Source organism: Apodemus sylvaticus, chromosome 5 (genome assembly GCF_947179515.1).
Source record: "Apodemus sylvaticus chromosome 5, mApoSyl1.1, whole genome shotgun sequence".
Classification (NCBI taxonomy): domain Eukaryota; kingdom Metazoa; phylum Chordata; class Mammalia; order Rodentia; family Muridae; genus Apodemus; species Apodemus sylvaticus.
This window is the reverse complement of record NC_067476.1, coordinates 56,421,459-56,443,956: the sequence shown is the minus strand read 5'-3', so window position 1 is coordinate 56,443,956 and position 22,498 is coordinate 56,421,459. Positions and strand designations below refer to the sequence as shown.

General features: G+C 43.7%; 1 protein-coding gene across 1 annotated transcript in view; it reads left to right on the top strand.

Moving 5' to 3' along the window:
• The window catches only part of Pde11a (phosphodiesterase 11A), a 373,525-nt gene that overhangs the window by 266,601 nt on the left and 84,426 nt on the right, over positions 1 to 22,498 (top strand). Inside the window, exons 11-12 of the mRNA XM_052181167.1 lie at positions 21,213 to 21,359; positions 21,827 to 21,934. Coding sequence (XP_052037127.1) covers positions 21,213 to 21,359; positions 21,827 to 21,934 — 255 coding nt within the window. The remainder of the gene's footprint in view (positions 1 to 21,212; positions 21,360 to 21,826; positions 21,935 to 22,498) is intronic.

Sequence of the window (22,498 nt, the reverse complement as noted above, 5' to 3'; positions counted from 1 at the left end):
CCCCACATGTCCCAGGAGAATAACACTAATGGCCGCCATCATCAGTGTCTCCAGCGCCTTGTGGCTTAATGGTTGATGGGCTGTCACCAATTACAGAAAAGTCTTGGGTGGGTCACTATAATAGTCTTGTCGTTGCGTGAGGAAGAGCTGTGCTTAATGCCAGTATGCAGATGTGGGTTTCTAGGATGGGCTCAGGATATAGCCACCTTACCTACCACCAACAATGCTATAATCAAAGATACGGAAGAGTCGTCGTCGGGACCAAAGCTGAAATGCTAAGCCTTCTTTAAGATGATCGAGAGGTTGTTTGTTTGTTTTGGTTTTGGTTTGTTTTTATAGTGATGGAAAGTTATTAGTACACCCAGCCATTTTTAGCAAAATATTTTTTATTAATCATTTTATTTGTTTACATTTCAAATGATATCCCCCTTTCTGATTTACTCTCCATAACCCCCGAGTCCTACCCCCCCTCCCATTTGCCTCTATGAGGGTACTTCTCCACCCACTCACTCACCCCTGCCTCACCGCTCTAGCATCCCCCCTATGCTGGGGCATCAAGCCTCCATAGGACCAAGGGCCTCACCTCCTATTGATGCCAAATAAGGCCATCCTCTGCTACATATGTAGCTGGAGCCATGGAGCCCTTCATGTATACTCTTTGGTTGGTACACCCAGCCATTTTTAACCACATCTTTTCTTTTTGCATGTGTATGTATGTGTCATGTGCATACACAGTTGTGTGCCTGTTCATACATGTGTGGTTGCATGCAAGGGTGCATATGTACATAGGTGCACATGCATGCAGCAGCTAGAGGTTGACATCAAAGGCCACATTTTTTCAAAGCCAGTCTGCTCACAGCTTTTAAATCTGTGCCAAGGGATACCAATCTGAACAGTCGCTGGCTTGGGGCATAGTTTCTATGTTGTCAAGAAAAAGCAAAATCTTGACCGACATGTTTGCTAATGGCCATATTCCGCTATCATAAATTCCACAGAACATCCAGATCTTAGGATTGATACCATTTTTGAGAAAGAGCCTTTAATTACAACGTTCATCATTAAATACTAGTTGCAATAAAGGCTTGTCTCTGGAAGCGCCAAGTCACTTTAATTACAGCAATGCATACCCAGAGCTTCTCCAGGTTTAGTGTCAGTATTTCTGCTCTGGAAGGAAAATGTGTTTCTGTTTTGAGTTATAAATTGAGCTCCTAAAGGTTCGTATTGCCTTAAAATACCCAGAGATGTTCGGAGAGCAGGCCTTGCCCTCCAGCTGGGGATCTCAGGAAGAAGGTAGAAATAAACCGAGCTAAGAGTGAAAGGGAGCTTTGGTGTGTTCAGGATTAACGGTGTACTATCTAACTGCCTGAATTAAAATGGGATCGGCATGATTTGTATTCTACTTAGTGGAAGTGTCGAGGATTCTTATATGTTGCCAGGATTACACACTGTCATAAAGGAAACCTAAGCTCTGGATTTTGGCAGGACCTGAGAAGGGACCTTGGAGCCTCTGTCTTCACCATCTGATTTGATATTACTCAGCTTTTCTATGGCCTCCTGTTTAGATTCATAGTTGATCTATGTAAACAGCTTCTAAGACACGGTTAACCCGAACCCAGAGTCCTAGCCAACAGCAAAGGGCCTGGGATATTGTTCAAGGTAGGCATAATAAAACCAACATTAATAACAACCATCATTGCTGTCCCCTATGAGCACCTACTGTATACCAGTCTCCTCCCACGTGATCATCCAGCCATCGACAGTCTCAGAGAGCACATTTCTGGCTTCTGTGACCTGACAAGGTGCGGCATGCAGCCAAGAGTAAAGTAACTTGCCCCAGGAAGCGTTAGGTGAGATTCTGATCACTGTCTGCAGATGCCTCACACAGCACCCTGCTGTTGAGTGCATGGACAACTCCTTCCAGCAATTAAGAGGAAATAGCAGAGAACAGGACGGGAGGGGAAGGGCCATGCTTATGACTTCATATGTGAACAATTTCAGCCACCTTTGGTTTCTATCTGTAGATATTTTTTTACAGAATGTGTCAGTTAACCTATTTTATTAAAAAAATTTACATACAATATATTTTGATCATATTATTTCCCCTCCCCCAACTCTTCTAATAAGAGAAAGCATAACTAAACAAAAACACACACACATACCCAAATACACACATGCACATTTACACGCACACGCACGTGCACACACTCACATGTAGAAACATAACAACAAAATGGAGTCTTTGTGTTTTGTATTGGGCCACTACTCCTAGATCTGGGCCTGTCCTGTCCTGGAGTGTGGCTGATATACCCAGTGACACTTCTTTTTGGAGGAAACTGACTTCCCTTTGCAAGCAACTCTCATTTACAAATACCTTCTTAGTTAGGTGTGGGACTCTGTGTCCACTTCCCCTTGTCCATACTGGGATTTTGTCAGATCTGGTGTGCACTGCCATGGTCTCTGTGAGCGTGAGTGCATCAGCATTGTTGTGTAGGGAAGGTTTGTCCTGGAGTTATCCATCACATATGACTCTTATAATCTTTCTGCCTCCTCTTCCACAGAGATTCCTGAGCCTTTGATTTTTAACTTGTGGATGCTGGAAACTGAACTTGGATCCTCTCTGTAACAGCAGCCTTCTTAACAGCTGGGAGCTCAGTTCTTTAAAGAATATTTGGTTTCAAACATATTTATGGGCTTCAAGGGGCATACATATACATATATGCATATATGCACATATATACACATATTATATACATATATACCAATCTGCCATTGGAATCCCATAAATATATGTGTGTGTGCTCATGCACGTGTGTGTGTGTGTGTGCTTTTTGTTTTGTTTAGTTATGTTTTATACATATATGTTTTATAATTCTGTTTTATATATATTTATAGTTACATTTTATATATTCTATTTTCTATAGACCATCCGTCAGTTTCTGTGATGCTCACCATCTTTTGTGATCTTTACCATGGGATGGCAACTTTCTGTACCCATCTCCGTGACACATTAGTCCCAGTTGTTTGGGAAACTGGGGAGTAGGATTTGTCTGATCTGGCCATGTTTCTTTCGCGTTGTGACACATTCATTGATGAGATAGTTGTCTGTAGTAAAGACTGCTGTCCGTAGCCATGAAAAATGACAAGTTAACTACCTCTGTGATCCTGCAGCCACCACCTAGGAAGAAAGAAAACTTTTTGGCAAATGTAACATGACTGAGCTATGAATCTCTGGGAAGGAAAATTAAAAAGAACAATAACCAAAAATAAAAGGGGAGAAAAGCAGTCAAGAGATGATTTCTATACATTGCTATAACTCCAGCAAAAAAAAAAAATGTGGTAGTAATAATCACAACAGATCAGTGGTAAGACAGAATGTGTCTGGTGGAGAAAGCGGTTAGTCCAGCCTGCCTCTGCCAGAACACCTGCTCTTCTGGGATGGCTTTGGGCATCAATCTACATTATTTTCTACGATCTAATTCTAAAGCAGAAAATTTCTAGTCCTGGCAAAAAGCCACATTGATATTTTATTGTTATTTCCCCAGAAAATAGCTTCCAATGCTGAAGAATAATTTTATCAATATAAGTAATCTACCCGCTAGTGTTTTATATCATATTCGATGACAAACTGTGAAATGTAACATTTTTGCTTTGACAGCTTATGACATCCATCATCTATTTTCATAGATCTTCATTCAGAAAAAAAAAATATTTGATTTCTCAGGATTTGTAGTCCTATCAGAAATGTTTGAATAAAAGATTTGCAGCTTTTGAAATCAATATCTGGATTTACTGGTAGAAGCACAGTCAGTGGGTGAAGTGTTACTGTAATCATTTATCCTTTGTGGCCGTTAAAGGAATAAAAATAATAACCGCCGTCTCGTGCTTATAGTTTGTACCAGAGACACTGTGAGAGGGAGAAGCATCTTCCAGTCACCCAGTAGTCCCCAACTCTCCCAAGAATCACCTGTGCCACTGCCTAGAGGCGGGGCCTGCATAATCTCAGTTCTTAATAAAATGAAGCTGGATGGTGTAGACAAAGAGTTTCACTAAATAGTAACCAGCACATACATTTATAATCTGCCCATGCTCTTTAGATGGGTTAGCATGTACTTCGTCTAGATTGATCCGTAAAATGCACACAGTCTGAAGTCCCATTCTACCAAATCATCATCATAAAGAACTATCTCCTCTCAGTGAGAACTCTAATTTTAAAAATATTCCTTTCTTAATCAGTTATATTATGTATCATTATAAGATTTATTATATGTGTTTCTGCAAGTCGGATCTTAGTACACTGGTGTAAGTATTATCATTATGTCCTATGTATTATCAGAAATGCCTGACATTTCAAACAAAAGCTACAGAATAGTGCCAGCTCTTCTGAGAGAGTAGACCTAAAGTGGGCAGGGCAATTAAACTGAGGGGAAAAGGTGTATGAAGGAAAGGGCCATTGTAGCAATCTTCCATGAGATTATGTTGATACAGGAATTTGTTCCTAGTTCTTCGTACATGTCAAGCAGTTGGTCCACAATCCACTGTGGCCCTCAGCATCTCCTCTGGGATTCAGGCTGACAGAGAAGCCCCAGCAGAGCCATGCTTATGATAGGAAAAAGAACAAGAAAGCTAACAAAGCCATATGGTTGACCCTCTGTTGCATGTACATGGGTGTGTACATGCATGAGTGCATGCATGAGTGCATGCATGCATGCATGTGACCCTATGACCTTTATCATCTCGTGTGTGTGTGTGTGTGTGTGTGTGTGTGTGTGTGTGTGTGTGTGTGTGTATGATTGTGCTGTGGGGCAATACATGGGCCTGTAGAATGCTCAGACATGGAAAAGTATGAACAATCAGGAATAATAATGTCACCCAACACAGTGACTGTGCAGGTAAGTATTCCCTTCAGTAATTAACCCTGTATACAGGCCTAATCAGGAACGACACCCACAGACAGCAGTTGATAAGGTTGCCTGGTCATCCCCGGTCCCTGCTCACTGTTTAATTTTTGCAACAGGGCTGGGGGTGGGGTGGGTATAGTGGGAGGGGCTTTTCTCCTCCCACTTACCTCAATGTGAACACACAGAGGAATTCAGGGAAGGTTTGGATGTGCTTTGGTTTATGCCAACCAACTAAAGTTAGTCCAAAAATACCCAGCACAGCCTGGGTGGTCCAGCTTGTCAGCTCACTCCATTCGAATCTTTCCCCTCCCACTTCCTGCTAGCTAGTTCTTCCTCTTCCACACAGTCCCTGTGTATACCTTCAACCTTTCTCCCTCCACTGATGTCAGAGCTGCAGTCCCTTGGTACTTGGCATGTTTGTCAGCCACCCTGCTCTTCCTGGACTTGCTAGGTTTCCCTGCTGGGTTGGGGTAGAAGATGAGGGGAGCTTGTGTTTCTGAATGATCCAGACTCTGGAAAGGTGAATGTTATGTTGTTTCACCAAAGCTGACGGATTTTAGGGGCTTCTGTTTACACATTCTCTCATCTCTAACTTGAATTTGCCCGCAAGTCCATCCACTTACCTGAAGGCTTTTATTTTCTTAAAATCTATTTTAGTAAGGGTTCTTAAATGCTCCCTCATAGCTCATCAGCCAAAGGTAGGGCAGGAAGATGGCTAATAGGAAAAGGGGGGTGTGGACCTGTTTAGAGTAGTTCCTTGGAGGCGATTTCAATCCCTTTTGTCTGAAGTCCAGTCCACTAGCAAAACACCAAACATGAATCAGCAACAGTGGATTGATACAGAAGAAACTGTGAGGCTCTTGCCAATCAGCAAGAAGCAACCGGAACACCACCAGAAGTTCTTTGGTGTGCTTCTCTCTATGAAGTCACTACAAGGAAAGATCAGAGAAGACCAGCAAGGCGAACCAATGTCAGAGTGTCATCTGCTGTCTCTTGGGTTGTACTTACACTCTTTGCAAACATCACGTGTCCTCTCAAGCTTCTGCTCCAACAAAATATTACATGCTCTTTAACCAGACAGATTCCAGAAAAACAACCTTCTTTCCCTTCAGAAACTAGTTGCTGGTGAACCAGTCAAGACCAGTTAATTCCCTTCCTCTTTATTCCTCTTGGGGGTCCAAGTGAGGAATAATTTGTCACCATACTAGATGCGGTGAGACTGACCTGCCGGATTTTCTGACCTGTGCCCTCGTAGCTAACACTTAGTTCAAGATGCGCTTAACCTGCCTTCTTCCCTCAGCCTCTCCCTTCCTGCCCATCTTCTGGTACACGTGCTCATTCTCCAGCTGTGCTTCACAGCTGAAGCTCACACAGCAGCATGGACATGTCAGGACACGTCACTTTTATGTGGAACTAGCCACTAATGATACTGACTGTCAGGTGCCAGAAGGCTATGAGAAAGGAAACAGCCAGCAAGGGACCGTTATTTAAACCGTAAGTCCTTTCTCTATTGCCTGCAATGAACATCTGCATTAAGCGTTGATCCTATGCCATCTCTTGTCCCAAAAGAAAACTAAGGAAACCTCCTTATAAACAGCTGTGCCACGTGACTCTTCATGTGTTTGCATCACTTTGTTGTCTGTGTAAAAACAGAGATGAATTTGGACATGGTATTTACAAATTCTGGGAGTTGAAGAAAACCTGCTGTTCCTTGGCTGCCTGGAGCTGCCACTGAACCAGACCCTTACGTCTCTCTCTTGCTGGCTGTGCCAGCTCTCTGGCTTGGGGCATGAAGAGTGGATGTTCCACTTTCTCCACTGCCCATGAAAAAGGCTGCTTTCCCTTAAACCTGCAGACACTGTTCCCCCTGCTTCCGAATCCCTCATCCTTCTGGTCAACGTTCTCAGACAAGGTGTCCGACATCCATGTGCCTGCTAGCTTTACACAGACCCTTGGCTTGGATCAAAAGCAAAGCAGACAGGCTCGATCTTGTCCTGTCCTTCAGGAAGTCCCTGGTTGGAAAGATGCAAAGATGCCCATGCAGCACTTGGCACCATGCCTAACAGCCCGGACGGCTTCAGGAACCATTTACTGAATGGACAAGAGAGAACGGCGGCAGAGAAGACTCGTGCAGAAGGAGCAGGTCCAACAGATGGAGAGAATCGGTCTGGGTTCTAGACAGCCAGGGCAAGGACAGGAGGGAAGCTGTAGACTGAGGGGTTCTGGAGCGACAAGAGCTCACACCAGGCCCTCAGAGAAAGAACTTCAATCTTTTCTCAACAGGGTTTCTAGGTAGTTATTTTCTAAGTTAAGGAAGTACACAGGTAGGAATTCAGGGTAGCAAGGCCACTTCCATATATTCCAGGTATCAGGTGGAAGATCCAGGTCTTACCAGCTCAGCACATGAGGACCACCTTTCCCAGTTGGACAGGGAGGCTGGCGTCATATTCGATAGGTTGATGCCACTAAGCCTTACATCATGAGGTATTGAGGTTGATGGTATGTCCCTCCAGCGATACCTTAAAGACTGGACTCTGAATGTGGATTTTTTTTCTCCAACAGTGGGGACACTACAGTTTACTGGGGACAACCTTCTAGCAGGCCCTCTCTAAGACACGGGAGAGGAACAGTTAAAGTTATAATCAACAGGCTTCTTCAGGGGAAGACTCGGCTTAAGTGCGACCTGAAATGTTTGTTTTGAAGACCTGGGCTCTCAATATTCAGTTTGCTGTAATAATGATCATCACTCATTGTGGGTTAAATTATGTTTCTCTTAAAAGCCATACGTTGAGGCCCTCATAACCAGTACTTCAGAATGTGAGTGCTCATGGTGGTAGGGTCTGTGAAGGCTACTTAGCATGCGTAAGGTGAAGGAGTGGTCCCTAATCCAACACAGCTAGTGCTCTTTTGAGAAGACAAATAGACACATCAAGAATAGGAAGAAGACACATGGAACACAGTCATCTATACCAAGGACACAGGCCCCAGGTGAACCAAAATTGCCCATCACGTTGATCTTAGACCTTTCCCCTCCAGGCCTGTGGGAGCATACCGGCTTTGATTCAGCCACCCATGATGGCCCTGTGTTAGGCAGCCATTGCACACAAATCTGCTGCCTGACACTAAGGGAGTCTTGGCACTTCGCCAAGATTTTGGTCCATTTTAACTTTCATAATGACTGTGAGGGATGGTAAACTTTTGCGCTTTTATCAGAAGGGGAGTGCTCAAGGCCACAGCTTTAGCAAGTAGCAAACACAGATTCAATTCAAATTCAGAAGCCATGCAGTTGGCCCAGCACCAACCCACATTTATTAAGTACAAGCCAAGCTATGAAAAGAACTAGGCTTCAATAATTGCTGACACTCGAGAATCTTAATCCTTTCCTTATGGAAATTATAAATGATGAGAGACAGGCTCACAAAGGCCAAAAAAAAAAAAATGTTTAAAGCTGGATGGAGAGACTCTCCACAAGAAATAATACCAGTACTGAGCTGACACCACAATGAATCTAAGAGATATTTAAATCGCTCCATAGACAATAGAGAATTGCGGTTACAAATATAGGAGTCGGGGAGCAGAGTGATTGGATTTGAATTCTAGTCCAAGGATTTTTCTCCTCAGATGAACTTGAGCAAGATGTATATCTTCTTCCTCTCAATCTCTTCATCTGTGTTAGAAGGGAGTATAAATTATGACTAAAAAGGAAATTTCATCCATGAGTTTATTGCAGGATTAAATCGGATACAGCCAAGAACTTAGTACAAGCTAATATGTCTCAGGTATACATACGTGTCTCTATAAATGCACTAGATGGGAAAGGAATTTCTTCTGATGTGCATTTTATCCAGCACTAACAAAATTAGTCAACAGTATTTCAAGTCTGAATTTTTAAAGTTATTGGTGGTGTTAAACTTACAGATATTTTGACTGAATAAATCATGATTATTCAGCTTAAGTCAAATATCGCCAAAACACAGCCTGTGTAAAATTAAAATGTTTGTCTGTGTGTAAGAACAGCCCATGAAAGACAGAATAGGATAATAAGATACATGAGAAAAGTCAAAAGGTAGATGAAATCTCAAATGTGTACATGACAGTGTGCACATGGATGCTTGTGTGTGTGCTAGATAGTGTGTCCATGGATGCTTGTGTGTGTGCTAGATAGTGTGTCCATGGATGCTTGTGTGTGTGCTAGATAGTGTGCACATGAATGCTTGTGTGTGTGCTAGTGTGCACATGAATGCTTGTGTGTGTGCTAGATAGTGTGTACATGGATGCTTGTGTGTGCTAGTGTGCACATGAATGCTTGTGTGTGCGATAGATAGTGTGTACATGGATGCTTGTGTGTGTGCTAGATAGTGTGTATATGGATGCTTGTGTGTGCTAGTGTGCACATGAATGCTTGTGTGTGCGATAGATAGTGTGCACATGGATGCTTGTGTGTGTGCTAGATAGTGTGTACATGGATGCTTGTGTGTGCTAGTGTGCACATGAATGTTTGTGTGTGTGCTAGATAGTGTGTACATGGATGCTTGTGTGTGTGCTAGATAGTGTGTACATGGATGCTTGTGTGTGTGCTAGAGAGTGTGTACATGGATGCTTGTGTGTGCGATAGATAGTGTGTACATGGATGCTTGTGTGTGTGCTAGATAGTGTGTACATGGATGCCTTGTGTATTCTAGATAGTGTGCACATGGATTCTTTTGTGTGTGTGCTAGATAGTATGCACAAGGATGCTGATAGTGTGCTAAATAGTGTATACATGGATGCTTGTGTGTGTGCTAGATAGTGTGCACATGGATGCTTGTGTGTGTGCTAGATAGTGTACACATAGATGCTTGTGTGTGTGCTAGATAGTGTACACATGGATGGTGATAGTGTATGCTAGATAGTGTGCACATGGATGCTTGTGTGTATGCTAGATAGTGTGCACATGGATGCTTGTGTGTATGCTAGATAGTGTACACATGGATGCTTGTGTGTATTCTAGATAGTATGTACATGAATGCTTGCATGTGTGCTAGATAGTGTGTATATGGATGCTGATAGTATGTACATGGATGCTTGTGTGTATGCTAGATAGTGTGCATATGGATGTTTGCGTGTGTGCTAGATAGTGTGCACGTGGATGCTGATAGTGTGTGCTAGATAGTGAGCACACGGATGCTTGTGTGTGTGCTCAGGAATGCCTCTATCCAGCAATAATAAATCCAGGTAGGACTTAAGACAGGGACTTGTGTCTCAGCCATCAGCCTCAGAACCTTCCTCTCCTTGCTTGATAGATTAAGTCTTTACTGCAGGTGACTGTTTTATTCACCCCTAAAAGTGGAAACCTCTTGTATAGTATTCTCCGTGCCTTGACAGCACAACTCAACATAAATATTTACTGGATCTATATGTGAAAGTATATAAATTTTTATTTATCTTACCACACTGAGGAACTGTGAGGCACATAGAGAAAGTTAGGCCTATTTCCCTAAGAAGATACCCAAGCACACAATGAAGAAACAGCTGAGATGCATAGTTACAGAAGTGATAGAGACTCTGCTGTGCATTTTGAGGTGCAGAATAGGAAAATATTTATACTAAATGCATGCATATTGAAATATTTCTTCTGGACATCTCACTAAAAGTGATTGTGAGGGGACTAGTTGCATGTGTCCCTGGTGACAGGTTGTGCTCCTGACCACAACTAGCAGGCTGAAGAGAGGTTGTCAGGACATGCGTTATGGCTGAGGTGGAGTGGTATAAGCTGAACAGCATGGATTGGGAACTCCATTGGTTCACATCCAAGCCAGTGGTTCTGCACCTTTCTCTTCACACTCAGTATAGCCCAACGCTACCATTAGCTACCAATGATTATCCTAAAGCTCATGTTTCACCATTCCCTGCCTTTGCTTCATGGTAGAGTATGAAGCCATATGCTCTGGTCCATCCCTAGAGGCTGATGCTCTGGTCCATCCATCTCTAGAGACTGATGCTCTGGTCCATCCATCTCTAGAGACTGATGCTCTGGTTCATCCATCTCTAGAGATTGATGTTCTGGTCCATCCATCTCTAGAGACTGATGCTCTGGTCCATTCATCCCTAGAGGCTGACACTCTGGTCCATACATCTCTAGAGACTGATGCTCTGGTCCATTTATCCCTAGTGGCTGATTCTCTGGTCCATCCATCTCTAGAGACTGATGCTCTGGTTCATCCATCTCTAGAGTCTGATGCTCTGGTCCATCTATCTCTAGAAAGTGGTGTTCTAGTCCATCCCTAGAAGCTAATGCTCTGGTCTATCATTTGATGCTCTAAGGCAGCTTCATCTTAGGTTGCTGCATAACTTTCTCATCTCTTTCTCCCACTTTCTCTGTCTACCAAACTACTGAATGAGTCTTTGATTTACTGCCTCATGTCCACATGGCCTGCATGCTAGCCAGCAGCATGGAGTAGGGAAGGCACCTCAATGACAGAGATTCCTTTCACCCCAGAGTGGAGAGGGGCTGCAAACCCTGAAGTGAAGATTCTAGCTCAGCAGGTTGAAGTCAAATAGGCAAGAAGTCATTCAGGCCCCACTGAGCACAAGTCAGAGAAATGCTATGCAAAAGGCAAAGCAGTTGTGGCAGTGAAAACCAAGGCCAGCAGTTCCTGAGCTAGAAGGGCTGGGCTGGGCTGGCATCCTGCCATAGGAGTTTCCATCACTCTAAACTTCAAGTCAAAGACAAGCTGCATGACCTTGGCAATCTGCAAATAACCACACCCTCCCCCATTCAGATATATGAAGAAGGACACTATATGAAGTTCTGACCAAGTCATAGGGCTGCTATGCTGCCCTAACACACAAATCTTGTAGGGTTCTTCCTCCATGGAATTAAGTAGGGTATTTTTCTGCTCAAGGTCACAGAGCTGGGAAGCACAAAATCAGGCTAGGAGTCCTTTGTGTGTGCACAAGAGAACATCAGAGTCACCCAAAATTAGAAGACTATTTGACATCATTGTACCATCTTAAATACCCACCCTTCTCTCTCTCTCTCTCTCTCTCTCTCTCTCTCTCTCTCTCTCTCTCTCTCTCTCTCTGTGTGTGTGTGTGTGTGTGTGTGTGTTGTACCTCATGCACATAAGTGCATGCATCTAAGTATAAAATATTCATTCAAGTAGTTAGTAAAAAGTTTGCCTAACCACGTACCTATCAAGAGTTTCTATGTCATGTTCTGAGAAGAACATCTTCAATGGCCTTCTATGGGATTCCCAGCTTTCATTCATGGCGAATAATTAATGAGTTAAATGTGCAAAGTCCTGCCCATGTGTAATAGTCTGAGAAGAGCGTCTTCAATGGCCTTCTATGGGTTCCCAGCTTTTATTCATGGTGAATCGTCAATGAGTTAAATGTGCAAACCTGTCCACAATGGTAAAGACAGTATCAATTCATAGGACCCAACAACTGAGACTGGATATTCTCCTCTTTCCTAGCAAATAATAACACAGCATGAAGCAGGGACATCATTAACTACTGTCCCAGCATCCTGGAGCCTTGATCTGATTCATTTGGGCTTCAAGTTCAGGGATTCCCCTACATTCCTTTAGGTATCCAGCATGCTATTAGTCTTTCTTGATTTTCTCAGACATTGGGTTTTGGGATAGTGGGCTGGGGTACATTGCCTACATATGTGTCACTGCTGTAGGGTGGTCATAGACATGTACTGCATGATGGTGGGCTAAAGTATTCATCAGTCACTTGAGAGTCCCAGAGTTAAAAAAAAAAATGGCAGGTGTCCACTTAATCAAACTCAGGCCAAGCCTGGAGTCTGGGTTCAATTACTGTGTGTTGTGTTTTATAAAAAAGATAAGGAAGGAATATGTTTGGTGGAGGCACAGTATGGTGTGGGGGAGGGGGTACCTCTGCAGGCCTATGCTGAGGTATTCCTTCCCCCTCAAGGACTAGCCACATGGTGGTATAGTATAGAATGGAGTTTATTCAGGGCATGGGGAGGGGAGTTGAGGGAGTAAAGACAGAGAAAGGGGGGGGGGGGAGTAGATGGAAAGAGCCCGGACCTGAGCACATGGAGGGGGCAGGAGGAGGAGGAGAAGACAAGGGAGCAAAAGAGTGAGGAGGGGCAAGCAGTCCCTTTTATACCTGTTGCCAGGCAACTGTGGGGCGGAGCCTAGACTAAATGACAACACTGCTTGATTCAATGGGAGAATATTTGAACATTGCCTCTCTGGTGGTCCTTTGATAAATGCACTGAGATCACTGCAGGTTCCAGGGCCCCTCCTCCTTACACCCCTTTATCCTTTGTGAACAGAAAAATCCTTCTTCTCGTGACCCATTAAACACAGAGCCTTGCTCAACAACACCAAGTTTCTTTCCCTAGAGGACATAGGACTGTTTAACCACAACATTCTCCTAGAAGGAGAAGGTGGGCGGCAAAGTGTTCAAAGAAAGAGAAAAACATGAGTAACTTTTTCATATGAAAACAGTATTTACATTTTTCATTGGCCACAGCAAAGTTAGGAGCAGAGCTTTGAAAGGGAAGTCTTGAAGGGAGTTCCAACCAGGGAGGACAGGGATTGGTCATCACCAGGAGGTGATGGAACAGACTTATCTGGGCAGTTAACTGCTATGATTTCAGCACCAATGTTATGATCATAAAAAGAGAAAGAGGGCTCTCTCCCCTCTCTCTCTCATCCTACTCTCACCTCTCTGCCCCTTGGGCTCTCCTCCCCTCCCCCCTTGTGGAGGCCAGCCATGGCCATGAGCACGTGGAGAGGGGGGGAGGGAAGGGGAGAGGAAGAGCAAGACAGAGAGGCAAGAGAGAGTGAGGGGGCAAACAGCCCCTTTTATAGTGGGTCAGGCTTACCTGGCTGTTGCCAGGTAACTGTAGGGTGGAGTTTAGACAGAATGCTAACACCCTGGACAGAGCCTGCCTTAGACTTAGCCATCAAACCTGTCTGCATTGATCCAAGAAGACTTCCATTAGCTTTCCTAAGGAAGAGTTTGACTCCTTGAAGTCTGTCATTAAAAGTTCCTATTCTTCTTTAGGGAAATGACATGTGCTTTCAAAGGACAATGGCTATTACAGTTTAGTTCTCTAATGCCTCCAAAGGCTCATGCATCGAAGGACCAGATCTGATTTTGAAAAGAAGCACATAAGGCAACAGATCCAGGAACAGACCATAAGTCCCAGGAGCAAGGCCATAAGGCACCAGCTCCAGAAACAGGCCATAAAATCCAGGAACAAGGTCATAAAACCCCCTCCCAAAGAACAGTCTGGGGATAACCACAAGAATGGGGAAACATCTTATCTCAGGATGGGCCATCTGCACTGGGCAGCCCTATCTCATGCTGCTGTTAAATATTCATGACATAGGAATGCAGACCACTGACCACCTGTAACCCCCCTAGAACCCACCTAGCACCCACCAATGTAATTTTAGATTACCTAATCCTTCTAGAGAGTACCCCCAAATTCCCTTTTAGTAGGCCTGCGAGCCTTTAGGGTTGCCATTTCGAAGAATGGTTAACTCCCTGCATGCTGGTTGTTTCTGAAGAATAAACACTCTTTGTCTTTGCATACCATCTGAGTCTGGGGTCTTCCTTCAGTGATTTTTGGACCCTTACATTAGGAGGTGGGTCTTAGTTGGAGGAAGCAGGTTACTGAGGTGTACTTTAAATCGTATATTCTCTCCCTCTATCTCCCCCTCTCCCTCTCTAGCTTTCTCCCTCCCTCCCTCTCCTCCTCCCTCCATCCCTCCATTGCTTCCTCCCTCCCTCTACCTTGCCCTGCCTCTCTGGCTTCGTGGCTGCTGTGGGAGGAGCATCCTTCCCCCACCAGGCCCTTGTATCAGGATGTTTCTTTCCTATGGTAGGTCTGAGAGCAATGGACTCAATCAACTGTGATCTGAAATCATAAACCAACTAGTCCTTCCTCCTTTAAGTTGATTTTCTCAGGAATTTGGTTGCATCAGGGAAAGCTGCTTGGCACAGTGGTCACAGCAGCAGCATGGTTATAACTGCCCAGGGTGTTCATCATACAAAATGGACCACGAGGCAGGTCATCTGCAGCTAAATCCCAAGGGCCGTTCATGACATACCAAGTTACTTTCTGTTGGATAGGAATGGGTGACCCTAGGCTTGGCATTGGTCCATTTTCAAAGGTAGAGTGGTGTTTCTGAGCCAGTATTTACAGCTCAGATTCAACACTGCCTCTACCAATCACAACAGAAATCTAGAAAAGTTGTTTATCATCTATTTCTGTCTCTTCGTTGTAATACAGGGCTTTAAATATCCCCAATTTTAATATTCTTAGTGTGCTTATTTTAAAAAAAAAAGAGCTAATATTCATAAAATACTAAAAGCTATCCTCAGCATGCAGTAAGGCATCTCTGTAGCTAGCTCCCTCTTTCCACCAGTCCTGGAAGCCTGAGACCTCCTCCTGCCTCTGCTGTTATCCAAAGGAGCAAGTGAGCGACTGGTCTGGAATAAATGGACCGAGCTGACCTGCCACCCACTCTGCAGTTTCTTCCTCTTAGTCAGCATCACAGATGCAGTGTTCACTGTCCAAGGGATCCAGGATTGTAGTTTACACTTTACAGCTCCTTTGTAAAGCTTCCCTTTCAGTTGTAGAGGAGGTTTATGAGTCCCTTTGACAAGCCTTAACTGTTAAGATCTAAACAAAGAAAAGGGCCAGGCACAGAGCACCAGGTACCCCCAGCCAGGTAGTCTCCCTTCCTGGGTGTTATTCAAATTAGCCCCTGGACTCATAACTCCGTATTTTCATTTATTGCTGCAGTAAACTAAATGGTTCTTTATCCACATGTTATTTCCTGCCTATTAATTCAGTAGTTATTTTGGATTGTGACACTCCTCTTTGATTTAGGGATATGGCACCTTATAAATATTTAAAAGCCAAAGACTGACACTTTGAGAAATTGACTTTGATTTGTTTTGTTAATATCCTGTGGCTAGAGTAATTATAGGCTTGGAAGGCATAGTCCCATCCTGGGCTCCTCAGGCGGCAGGATGGGGGCCATGCATCTAGAGCTCAAGGAACTTGGCCATAGAAGGCTGCTCCCCAGGCTTTTTGCAGGTGAGACGGCCCACCGTGCCTATCTCCTCAGGATCCCCTCTGCTTGACTCTTCATTGTTGAGAACTTGCTCTTGAACCCAAGAATGTATGAATGAACACTACCCGTGTTTAGTAACACAGTCGCTCCTGAAAGTCAGGGAATGTTTTATGCGGCTGCACATGCCAGCACGGGTTTCCAGCAGGACTCAGGGTGATGTATGGACTAGTATGATTTAACTGTGGATCAATCAACCTATTAGGGAAAAAAGACAAGGTCAATAAGGTTGGGTCTTAGTGAACCACAGGTCATTCTCCATTTCTCAACCTAATGTTCTTATTTCCTTTCCATTAACATTTCATAATGAAAAGATGCCTATATTCTTTAATTTTTAAGATAATTAAGTGAATTTAGTGCCTTTGATGGGTAGGAGATTTACAATGGCACAAAGAACCACACTATTAATAACCAGAAGTCGGGGGCCACCGGGAGAGCAGCAATGATGTCTCTGTTCCTGCTTAGGCTCCTTTGGTGAGGGTTGGCAAAGGGTTCAGTCCCCTGTTTCAACTCAGAAACTGACTTTTCTACTGAGACCATAAAAACCTATGTCATTTTGGTCAGTACCTTTGGATCTTATAAAGTGGTTTTCTGGTTGAGTCTGAATTGAAACAAATTGCAACATAGATCTTTTCAAATGCTTGGTATTCTCTATATGCAAACCCAAAAAAGGCTGAGAGTTGTTCTGGGCTGGCCTAAGGAGCCACAGCGTGGTATCTGTTGTTCCTACAGTGTAATCACTCTCACTAAGTGTATAGGTACAATGGCTGCCGCCAGGCACATATGCTAAAAAAGCACTGAATATTAGATCTGCCTTATTTCTGAGGTCCCAAGCTGGCCACTTACAAAGTGTCATTTAAACAGCAATAGTTTTGATAATTTATCAATTAAAATAGTCGCTTAGATGTGCCCGTTGTCTTTCTTGTTCCCTTTCTGAACCTCACTAAAATGGTAATAGATGATTTGGAATGAATTCTCAACGCCAAATAAATCTGAATATAACTGACTGATGACAAGGTTTTGGAACCTAGAGAACAGACAGATAAATAGGATTTAACTTAGCAAACCCAAGAATGTCCAAACAGCTGGTGACTCAGAGACAGAGAGGTCAGGTTTATTCCATAGACTCCTCCCTGCGAACAGCTCAGGAGTTGGCTTGGAGTGAGCATCACAGTGGGGCTGCTGGTGGGAAAATGGAAGTCTCAGAAACAGCTGAATGCAGGCTCCCTGTTCCACCCCCTGGAGTCTGGAGGCTGGCCTCCAAATAGGGTAGAGCAGGGAGTCTCTGCGTGAACCCGGCAGTGGAAAGGAGGGCAGGCTGAAGATGGTACTGAATGATCGATTCCACACTGAGGCTGCCCAGATCCCACCACAGGCTCCAGAAGATTCTCTAGAGATTAGGAGAACCTAAAGAACACAAGAAGGTGGACCTTTTGTAGCATCCCTGAGAAAATAGGCCAGTCAGCCCCTCTGCAGGATAACCTCCAAGCTGTAATAGAAGCTTTCAAGCAAGTCTGGGACACCAGAGAATACTAGACACCCAAGGAAAACCTCTAGGATTTCTAAAGCCTCTGATATTTCTGACTCCCTTATTGGAGGATGGCTAATTGAGAAGACAGTAAGCTATCTAAGGATAATCAAAAGTGTGGAGGACCCTTATCCCATAGCCTATTAGCCTTAAAGGGGAAGAGGCCTCCTTACACGATACAGTGGTGTGCTGGTTAAACAAGCAAGTGTCATGAAGACAGATATTGCATGACTCCACATGTGCAAGGCAGTTAGAGCAACCCAACTTGAAAACAGAATGATGGTAGCTTAAAGCTAGAAGAAAGGGATATTAGAAGTTGCTCAGTCTGATTACAGAAGATGAGAGGGTTTTAAAGGTCCGCTGTACAAGAATATACACACTATCTACTCAAGTTTTTGAGTAAATTAACATATGTTTTTCTGTCACCATAAGAACAAAGATCAAAGCAAAGATTAAAAAAAAAAGAAGAGATGTCAAGTGGGACTGTCATTCACATCTTCGGAGGAGTGAGGGGATGTCCTGGTTGCTTCTCTGTTGCCGTGATATAACCCTGATCAGAAGCAGATTGGGGAGGGAAGGGTTTGATCTCAGGGTGGCAGTCCCTGGTCTAGGGACATGAGAGCAGGAAGTCAAAGCAGCAACCTGAGAGCCTTCTCTTAATGAAATCATGGATTGCCCAAAGCAGCTAACGTTTTTAAAGGAGACCCAATGTTGTCACGAGTAAGTTCTCTCCCAATTTACTACAAGAAGCTGGAGTTCATGATAAGCGTGTGGAGAACAAAACACACAGTAAAGATTATTAGTCCAACATGGTGGCCCATTACTAGTTCCAGCACTCAGGAAACAGAGGGACCAGGAGCTCAAGGCTAGCCTCGGCTCCATGGTGAGGCTACTATGAGCTGAAGGGATGCAGCTAATACTGCCGTAGGATTTTAAATGAGATCAAGGAGACGGCAGGTGGTCATAGCACACTGCATAAATCAACTGAATACCGCACACTGGGGAGTAAGGGCATACTTGTGGAATCTTACCTAACCGAACAAGTGTGTGTGCATGAATGTGTATATGAAGTGGGCTAGTGCCGGAGGCCACAGAGCAGCGCACTGCTACGGTCAGATGTAGTGTGAGTCAGACTGAGCATCGCCTTCAACTGTAGGAACTTAAGAGACAATGCTTAAAACAATAGAAGTAACAAAAATTGCAGCTACCTCATGTGTTGAATTTAAAATAAACCTAGATATTGAAACTGGCTGCTTCTGGGTAAGGAAAAACATTTGTTGCCAGAGGAATATGACTCTGTGCGTGCGCGTGCATGCGTGCGCGTGAGGGTGTGTGTGTGTGTGTGTGTGTGATTGTAATAACATGGTAGGGCTGATTTGCTTTCAATGCTGAGGTGCTTAATCCTGCAGAGATCCATGTGTATTCATGTTTGCGCAATTATAATAGCCAAGGTAGGGAATCAACCTAAATGCCTGTCAGCAGAATAACAGATAAATAAAATGTGGTTCATGTAGACAATGATAAAACATGATGCAGAGTTTTGTTCAGTCATGAAGAAGAAGGGAGCTGGAGTGGAGATGGCTCCTTGGATAAGGGCTTGCTGTGGGAGCATGAGGTCCCACCCAGCCCCACACAAAGCTGCAGGGCTCTGTAACCTTAGTGCTGTGACAGGGGGATCCCTGGAGGTCACTGGACAGACATCGAGGCAACGGATGAGTTCTGATTGAGTGATGAGCCTTTTGTCAAAAGAGTAAGGCAGAGAGGATGGGGAAGGCATGATGTCAGCCTGCTGCTATCACACACACACACACACACACACACACAAACACGCATGCATGAACAGGTACACACACAGATACCACAGAAGAAGAATAAAATATGCCATTACACAATTTTATTTCATTTGCAGCAAATAAATGCATAATAAACAAACAAATTAATAAATAGATAAATAAATGGATTTGGAATCATCATGCTTAAACAAGATAAGCTAAATACAGAAAGACAAATATAGTGTGGGTTTGCTCATATGTGGGAAGCAGATTTAAATATGTGTTTGTACCATTAAAGTGGAAATGGGGTACTAGTGGAGAGGTCTGGGGCTAACAGGAAGAAAGAGATCAAGGTAATGGGACAGGAATTGATTTTGAATAAAATACTTGACACAAATGTGTGACATTCATAATGAAACCCATTATTTTGTACATGTTAGAAAACCTAATATGGATTAAACTTTGATGAAAATGTTTTAAAGTAAATAAATACACAAAGCACTTTCATAAGAATACATACACAAGCATACATACATATTTACATACATACATACTTACAAACACAAATGCATACACACACATATACACATACACGCACACGTACATACACACATACCTATGCATAAACATACCTACCACTATTTCTGAATTTCAAAAACTTTACAAGGAACCTAGTATCTGCAAACCTGTTGGTATATAAAAATGACTTGGTAAAGCCCAAGGGAATTACATTTTATGGAAGCTTAATTGGCCCAATGCATAGATGTGTTCATTGCTCATCCATGGTGTAGCTTCTGACAGTGTTTGTATTTTAGCTCAGACATGTAAACTTTTGCAGGAGAGCACGGGGTTGGAGAGGCAAGGTTAACTATGTGGTTTCTGGAGTGCCTGAGTGGCCAGAGCTGGATTTAATTGCTCAACCAAAGTAGTTCCAGGGCATAAATTACTCGCAGGGTGATTTATACCCAGTGAGTAGACCAGGAATACAAATATGCAATGGTCTCTGGTAACTTGAAAGCCATAAAATAACCACACACACACACACACACACACACACACACACTCCAAGAGTGGCTCAAATGACACGGAAAACCCAAGAAATCGGCATAAAAATTATCTCCAAAGATTTGGTTTCCCTCTCCGTTAGGTTTGTGCAGGATAACTGATTGACAGCCAACTAACGTGCGTTTTTGGAAACCCTGAATAAGTACGACCAGTACTGGACTTGTACTGTATATTGCTAAACAATATGGCAACATTTACATTTAGCTGAAACTATGCTAACTCTCCAGGTAGCTCTAGTTTTTCATCAGTGCACCATATTTTGTACCAGAGACGAGCTGTTTTCCCTTTTCTGCCCTTTAGAATGCATGTGGTTTTGCAAGTATTTTTGCAAGGTACAGGATACATTGGAAATGGAAGAAGCAGTGGAGACTGGTGTATTCCCACCTCCTATTCTGTATAGCAGCAAATAAAATTCGTAGCTGCTGGCCACCCAGATGTTTCTGCATGTAGCAACATGCATCAGAGTATATATCCTATGGCCACAGTTCCAGTAAACTAGACAGTTGTATATTCTGAATTCTGTGGAAAGATCTAGTGTGTATATTTTATCTTCTAATTAGCTTCCCGTCTCCTCCTTACCCACTCCATTTTCGGAGCATTTGCTGCTCAGAAACAAAAGACATTTATAGCTCAGAGTTTAGCAGTATCAGAGTGTAAGTGCGGGTCAGGCTTGATTTATGTGGACCACTGATAAGCAGAAGAGAGCTGGACGCAGGGTTAGGTAAAGCCAGTGAGCTTTGCTTGGCTGTGTCTTGGTTTTGTAGGCAGCCAGCATTCCCCTGGTGTCAGAACTGGCCATCGATGACATCCATTTCGATGACTGTGTCTTTTGGTTTTGTAGGCAGCCAACATCCCCCTGGTGTCAGAACTGGCCATCGATGACATCCATTTCGATGACTTTTCCCTTGATGTTGATGCCATGATCACAGCTGCTCTCCGGATGTTCATGGAGCTGGGGATGGTACAGAAATTTAAAATCGACTATGAGGTAAGATGCTCTGTATAGGAGAAACTAAGGAGCCCATCAGGGCAAAGCGTCTTAGGGACTGTGATGTAAAGGCTTTCCAAAGGTTCAGTGTAGGCCATGGTCCCTGCCTTGTGGACACTTGCCATGTAGGTGTCGTGAGAATCGGGCAGGGAGTTAGTGGAAGTTTAGGAGGGTTTTTTCGTTGTTGTTCACTTTTATTTTTTTATTAGATTTCTCTTATTTTATGTTCATGACTCTTTTGCCCATGTGCCCAGGGAGGTCAGAAGAAGTTATCAAATACCCTTCAACTAGAGTCACAGATGGTTGTGAATGGGACCCAAATCTGCCTCAAGAGCAGTATGTGCTTAACCCCCGAGCTGTCTGCTCAATCCCCTGTAGACGGGTTTGATCATCTTATGGTACCACATTAACGGTGGTCCTCCGAGGACAAACCCACTCCCCAACTCAACCTCCCCCTCCCATTTCAGACCCTGTGCAGGTGGCTTCTGACAGTAAGGAAAAACTACCGGATGGTTCTCTACCACAACTGGAGACATGCCTTCAACGTGTGCCAACTGATGTTTGCCATGCTAACTGTAAGTGTGTTTGTCGGTGTTGGAGAGACACCTTTCACTCCCGTGGACCCCCCTAGCTTCTCCCATACATTTCTGTTTCACTGAAAACTATCCTGTGGTTATTTCACGGCAGCTCACACATGTCCAGTTCATGGTGGTAGATATTTGACATCTTCTGAGCTTGAAAGCTAAAAAAAACCCATTGATGCCTTAAAGTGGGTAGATAGCCCTGGGGTGAAGACCAGGGTCTCATTTTTGGTGTTCTCTTTTGGTAAGCTGGTTTTCTTGTCCATTCTTCCTCCCTCCCCCTAACACTTGGATTTTTCTGTGTAACTTCTTTGTGGAGGAAATTGAGATGGAGGAGAGGAAGGAGAGATCCCTGGGTAAGATTGGGTTGATGCAGAAGATCAAGAGGGTGTGTGAACATCACCCAGGAGAAGATGAAATTCTGAAAGAACACTTGCTTTTAGGGAAGAGAAGGGAGGGGTAAAAGCAGACATTGATAGAGGCCTGTGTGGTTTGCAGAGAATGGCAGGGCACCAGGCCAGAAACAAGCCTTGGGGTTAACTCTGAAAGCAAATGTTA